At 41.8% G+C, this 6,283-nt stretch overlaps 1 protein-coding gene across 2 annotated transcripts; it reads right to left on the reverse strand.

Moving 5' to 3' along the window:
* Positions 1 to 56: 56 nt before the first annotated feature.
* On the reverse strand, positions 57 to 5,395 carry LOC100196469 (VAMP (vesicle-associated membrane protein)-associated protein A). 2 transcript variants are annotated; one of them, NM_001141498.2, is given in 7 exon segments: positions 650 to 959; positions 1,150 to 1,170; positions 1,240 to 1,326; positions 2,932 to 3,012; positions 3,596 to 3,699; positions 4,113 to 4,265; positions 5,217 to 5,321. In NM_001141498.2, coding segments are annotated over 7 exon segments (666 nt in total). In that variant the 5' UTR covers positions 5,275 to 5,321; the 3' UTR covers positions 650 to 797.
* Between the last annotated feature and the right edge of the window lie 888 nt (positions 5,396 to 6,283).

The raw sequence follows: 6,283 nt of genomic DNA on the forward strand, positions 1-6,283 counted from the left end.
CAAATTAAGCCTTGCTCTTCCTCAAAGACAAATGATTAACAAAGATGACAAGCCACTAGAATGTTAAAGATTTTATTTATTTTTCATCAATGTTAAATACCATGGGACAGGACTGCAAGAACGTAGATCTTTTTGCCTCACAAGGGATATAGAATTTGTGTAAAGAAAAAAAATAATCTAGAAAGAATTGTAATAATAAAATTCATTTTTTATAATTATGTGTTTATGTCAGTAGGGAAAAGGAAAAATAAATGTCTGTAGGAGACACCTATATTCCCAGCATACTGTATCATTTCACATACCTCAAGAAAAACCAAGATTTGAAGAATTCAGTGAAAATGAGAATGTTTCAGCAACATGTAGCAGTCTTTTGTTTGGAAGGTTTTTTCTTAAAATGATTAAAATAACAGACAAGACACTGAACATTCCAACTCTTATTAAAACCACAGAGAGAGAGAGCTCATTTTTATTTATTTTTTTGCTTCCAAGGTCACAAACCCAGTGCCCCGACTCACCTGTTATCAATGCTCTGATAAATGTACAATTTACATTTTCCCCCAAACATCCCTCCCCTGATTCCTCACCCCCAAAAAAGATCAGGAAAAACTCCCAAAAAAGGAGAAAGCTCATTCCTGTTTTTCCACGTGTACTAACCATGTGAGATTGTAAAAGGCGAGGCCTGCTTATGATTGGGTACACAGAACATATGTACGTACGCCGTGAGCTGGCGCTACGGCCAGGCCCTTGGAGACAAACGAGCCCATGCCGGCTCACTTTCCTTTTCTCTCGCTCCACCCCTACAAGACAAACTTCCCTAGGAAGAATCCAATGAAGATGGCTGCTATGACGACCAGTAGCGAGGGGAGGTAACTGGAAGAATGCTGTTTGTTCATCGTGGCGCCCGAGCTGGAGACTATGTTGTCTGACCGGTGGGCCTTCCTCATCCTCAGGCCCTCGTCCTGAGAGGACAAACACAGTAGGTTAAAACCAAGGCTTTCACACATGCTTCTCTACCACAGACATAGGCCGAAGCCAATATCATCTTAACAAGAACATTGTCTTCACAATATATTACCGTATATATTACCAATATATAATACTATCCTAATACCGCCTCAATCTTAGACATCACACAACCTATGACCATACCTTGAGTTGTCTGTTCTCGTCTGAGAGTTTGCCCACATCATACTGCAGCCTCTTGCACTCGTCCATCAGTTTCTTCATCTCAGAGTCGTCCATGGACGCGCTGATTGGCTTGGGCGCCGACGTGCCATCAGCGTTGGAGTTGAGGACGGGGGCAGCTTTGGTTGCATCAACATCATCCTGGAAGCAATGAAAGTGGAAAAAGGTGGCAAAAAGACAAACGTGAACAAGAGGCTAGCTTCCCTCCTGACATTGCTGTACATGCCAACCACACAAACTCAACACGCTTTAGAGTAGACCAAACTTCATGAAACTGTTCAGCCGATGGATTTTTTAACTTTTTTTTAATAAAATGGTGTTAATTAGTTTGAAATTAGTATGAAGCGTTAATACGTTTTCATTCAGACTACTATTCTAATTACAACCAGCTACGGCAGGGGAATAATTATTTTGGGTAGATGAGAAATTATTTCTAAATTATATATATATATATTTTTTTTTAACAGACCTTTCTCTAATCCACAAATCGATTTTGACGAGAGGAGAAGGAAAAAAAAGGATAAAAAAAAAAAAAAGTTAAAATCGGTGCGGCCCTCCATTGAATTTTGAAAGCCCAGTGTGACCCTTCAGCCAAAAAGTTTGCCCACCCCTGGCCTACAGTGAGTAAACGACACCTGAACTTCAACTTCCTGTCCTGCCACAAACCTGCCACTCCCTGCCTCGCACTGAGCTGGGTGCTGACATGAACTCTGGGAGGTCGCTGGCGTCGTTGGCTGCGGTACTCTCCGGGGGTGAAGGCTGCTCTGTCGCCCAGGTGCCTGGTGCTGAGCTTGGGGGTCTGCTCTGGCCCTGGGGTGATGAGGGGTCTGCCCATGGCCCTACCACTGGTCTCCCTGGCACTACCGCTAGGCTATCGCACGAGGGGGAGGCACAAGCAACATGCATGCCAATAGATAATGTATATAGCTTTGTGTTGTTTAGTGGTTGCTTGGATTGTAAGGTAGAACATTCGACACTCAATGTATTATAAACGGTTATACACTCTTACTGCGTTGAATAAACAAAACGGACCTATCACATACTAGGAACAAGCTTCCATTCAAATCTCAATTGTTACAAGCGGTGAGTATTTCAGATATGACTTTGGGGAAGTTTGAGGTAGAAATGCTGGTTAGTACAGCAGCTATTTACTTCAAATCATCAAAAATCCATGATATCATTAGCACCCATCAAATGACAGTACCTAGGCAAAGGCAGAGAAAGGAACAATCAACAGTAACAGGGCAAGGAGAGGGAGAGAAATCCAAGTAGAATCTAGGAGAAAATGTGAAAAAGATGCATTGACAGACAACATTGACTTGTGGCCGTGACAACAGTACAACATTGGAGGTATAATATCAAACAATTATAACCTGGGTGGTTTGAGCCCTGAATGCTGATTGGCTGAAAGCTGTGGTATATCAGACCGTATACCAGGGGTATGACAAAACATGTATTTTTAGTGGTCTAATTACGTTGGTAACAAGTTTATAATAGCAATAACGCCCCTCGGGAGTTTGTGATATATGGCCAATACACCACGGCTAAGGGCTGTGTCCAGGCACTCCACGTTGCATCGTGCTTAGGAACAGCCCTTAGCCGTGGTATATTGGCCATATATCACAAACTATATATCACACCCCCTCGTGCCTTATTGCTTAAATATAACACCAGAACCCCTGATGGCAGCTGACAGAATTTCCACTCCTTTGGAAAGTCTAGCCTTTACTACTCTACACTACTTACCATTTTATTGTTGTCAGTGGGCAGTTCGAACACACATCTCAGCTTGGAGTCCATGAAATCATCTGGCGTTGCATCTTTCCACTGTGGAGATTCAACAAGTAGAAGTTGAGATTGACAAGTAAATGATAAGGTGAACAACACAGATTGATCAGTTGATCACAGGGACCGCTGATGGAATAACAATGAACATGCAATATTGTCAGTTACAAGTCTATAGACATTAGGATGTGGAAATGCTGATACATCTGTGTAATATGCCATTTGCTGCCCTCCGCTGGAGCAATCATAAAAAGCATTTTGCATACAGTACTGCAGGATTCTCCAACTGGCAGACCAGATAATTTTATTTGGCCCACTAAATTCTGAGCTCAAACAAAAAACAAAACAAGACTAAAAACACCAGCAAATCAGCTCCAAGTGATTTTAATTCTGGAAATCTGTACTGAAACCTGGAAATCTGTACTGAAACCTGGAAATCTGTACTGAAACCTGGAAATCTGTACTGAAACCTGGAAATCTGTACTGAAACCTGGAAATCTGTACTGAAACCTGGAAATCTGTACTGAAACCTGGAAATCATCAAAAGCAGGTTTTCCTTTGATGACATAGCTACTAACATAAAGCACAATATGTATTTGGTAGTAATATGGACAGGAAAACTTACCACTGCATCCATGTCTGTAGCAGTGGATGGTGCAAAGATTGTCTGTACCATGAATTTGTGTTTACTTTTTTCATTGGGGTCATAGTCAAAGGGCTGCAGCATTACTGTTGAGACAGAAGATATGGGGTCAAAACTGGGGTCATGACTATGCATACATATAGGCCTACTGATACATGCATTTGACATTTACATGCCTGATTCATCTATACTTGGGGCGGCAGGTAGCCTAGTGGTTAAGCGCGTTGGCCCAGTAACCGAAAGGTTGCTAGATCAAATCCCTGAGCTGACAAGGTAAAAATCTGTCGTTCTGCCCCTGAACAAGGCAATTAACCCACTGTTCCTAGGCCGTCATTGTAAATAAGAATTTGTTCTTAACTGACTTGCCTTGTTAAATAAAGGTAAAATAAAAAAACGTACAAAGTCATACAATTAATTCAAGTGGAAAGGGATATAATTTGTTGTTGTTTGATGTTGTTGGCAGCACAGTGAAAAAGGTCTGCAAATACAAAATCCTTACCAGAGACAGTGACAGTGGCTCCTGACTCAATCATGCCGCTGTTGGGCCTTACACAGTACCGGCGAGGTGCCGTAGTCTTCACTTTGAAGCATACTTTTCGGTCAGAGGGATTTTTTAGCTTGAGGTTTGTGGTCACTACATCTGTGAAGGGACCTGTATTGGAGAGAAAGGAGATGGTGTTGAGGGTCAATGGAGTCACCTGTACAATGCACACAACAGACGCAAATGACAACCAACTAGTTACACGTTATGGCAAATGATTTTCTATATAGTAAAATGACCCATTAAAAACAATAGTGTTAACTGTTGGCTGGGCTCAGATAAACATGTAGCTTAAGGCATAAAAACATAGCCAACTATAATGTGAAAATAGCCTACGGTTACACATAGTTAACTACACATCGTTCTCAACGTGATGAGCACTAAGGATGCGGTCAACAAAATACCATAACAATGCATTAACTATCTGGACACAGTGCAAAGTGTTAATGAGTAGCTAGCTAGCATATGAGCGGTCAGCTTCCTTTACCTAGCTACTATTTCCATTCAACAACTGCAATTTCAGCCGTGTCACCCTAGCTAGCTAGTTAAATAAATCCGGGAAAATATAGTATATGCAATGACTGGTCTAGTCAAATCAGAATGTGTTGCTTGTTAGTTTACCTATCTATCTAACTAGTTAATGTTATAGTAATTACTTGGCCAAAATAACATGTCAGTGAATATTATTTCAGGCTAACGTTAGCTAGCTATCAATGATCCCTGAGTGGCTGACAGCAAACTAACGTTACAGTAGTTAGCTGTGTCAATGCCACAGTAAGAAGTCAGCTAGTTAGGGTAACTAGAGACCATACGCCCTCCGCGGCTGACGATAAATGTTGTACAGTGATAGCTAGCTAGCTCTATGGGTAGCTAACTGGGTACAGGCCCGTAAATCCTCGCTGCCATCTCAAAATGGCGGCGGTATGCGAGAGGTTTCAGTAGGGTTGTTGAAGGTAACACATCCCCGGTCCACGGAGCTGGTAACGTTCGCTAGCTTGCTGGCTAATCCACTGCCGAAAGCGTCTACAAGTGGTAGCTAGCCACCGAAAGTATTCATCTTACCTTTAAATTTGAGATCATACGGCGGTTCAATAACAATGATCTGCTCCAATTTAGACATTGTGTTGTTGAAAGCTGTTCCAAGGAGCCGGTGTTCAGTGAAAAATCAGTCAGAGCCAAAAGACGTGCACACGAGTTACAGTTGTTACGGAAGCGCGCAAAGTACACATCAGCGCGAAACCCGTGCTCTTCACCTGAAGTACAGAGCAGATAACTGTATGGGCAACATAAACATTATCAAATACATTTGGCCCAATAGAACCGTGTTCCTTTTCAGAGGGTCCCTACAGAGCCAAAATATACAGTTTTCCCAGTTTTATTTAACTTTTTAACCCTAAGCAAATAAATTAACAGCACTGACTAAACTCAAATGCATGAATGGCACTGTATATTATTTTTTACATGTGTAGGAAAAACATTATATTGTTTTTTAGGTACGCTTAACCACGACTATAACCATATAATTACATATAGTGACTAAGACATCATTATATTTGACCCTCATCCGTGAAGGGGTGGGTATAATTTGTGGAACATTCCAACAGGAATCTGTTCCAAAAACTTCGTAAATACCAAGGTTGCCAACAAACAACGCATACAAAATTGTAACGCGGCAGATTAAGATACTGGGTAGGGAGTGGGCAATTTAATTACGTTTTTCAGTTACCACGTTTATTCTGAAAAATGTCTGTCCTCACTCTGGTAGCCTAAGGACAAGCTTTAAGAATAAACTACGTGGTGAGTTGATGCCTACTCGGCATCTAGTTAACTAGGTGAATTGATCATGCTACTTTTGTATGCTTTGTCTGTTGGCATCCTTGTACTTTACGAAGTTTTTGGAACAGATTCCTGTTTGAACGTTCCACAAATTATGCCCACCCTCCGTGAAGAGCAAACTTCTCCAGCATGCCAGTAGCCATCCAAGGTGAGCATTTGCCCACTGAAGTCGGTTACGTCGAATTGCAGCCAGGTCAAGACCTTGGCGAGGACAACAGGCATGCAGACTAGCTTCCCTGACACGGGTTCTGACAGTTTGTGCAGAAATTCTTCCGTCGTGCAAACCCAAAGTT

Source organism: Salmo salar, chromosome 19, assembly GCF_965601325.2.
Source record: "Salmo salar chromosome 19, fSalSal1, whole genome shotgun sequence".
In the NCBI taxonomy this organism is placed as follows: domain Eukaryota; kingdom Metazoa; phylum Chordata; class Actinopteri; order Salmoniformes; family Salmonidae; genus Salmo; species Salmo salar.

Excerpts from the sequence above, each read along its gene's own strand:
- LOC100196469 (XM_014159687.3), bottom strand. The coding sequence starts at position 5,274 with ATGTCTAAATTGGAGCAGATCATTGTTATTGAACCGCCGTATGATCTC. Across the intron at positions 4,266-5,216 it reads GTATGATCTCAAATTTAAAG|GTCCCTTCACAGATGTAGTG; the intron begins GTAAGATGAATA and ends TCTCCAATACAG. Across the intron at positions 1,327-2,931 it reads CCACTGACAACAATAAAATG|GATGATGTTGATGCAACCAA; the intron begins GTAAGTAGTGTA and ends CATTGCTTCCAG.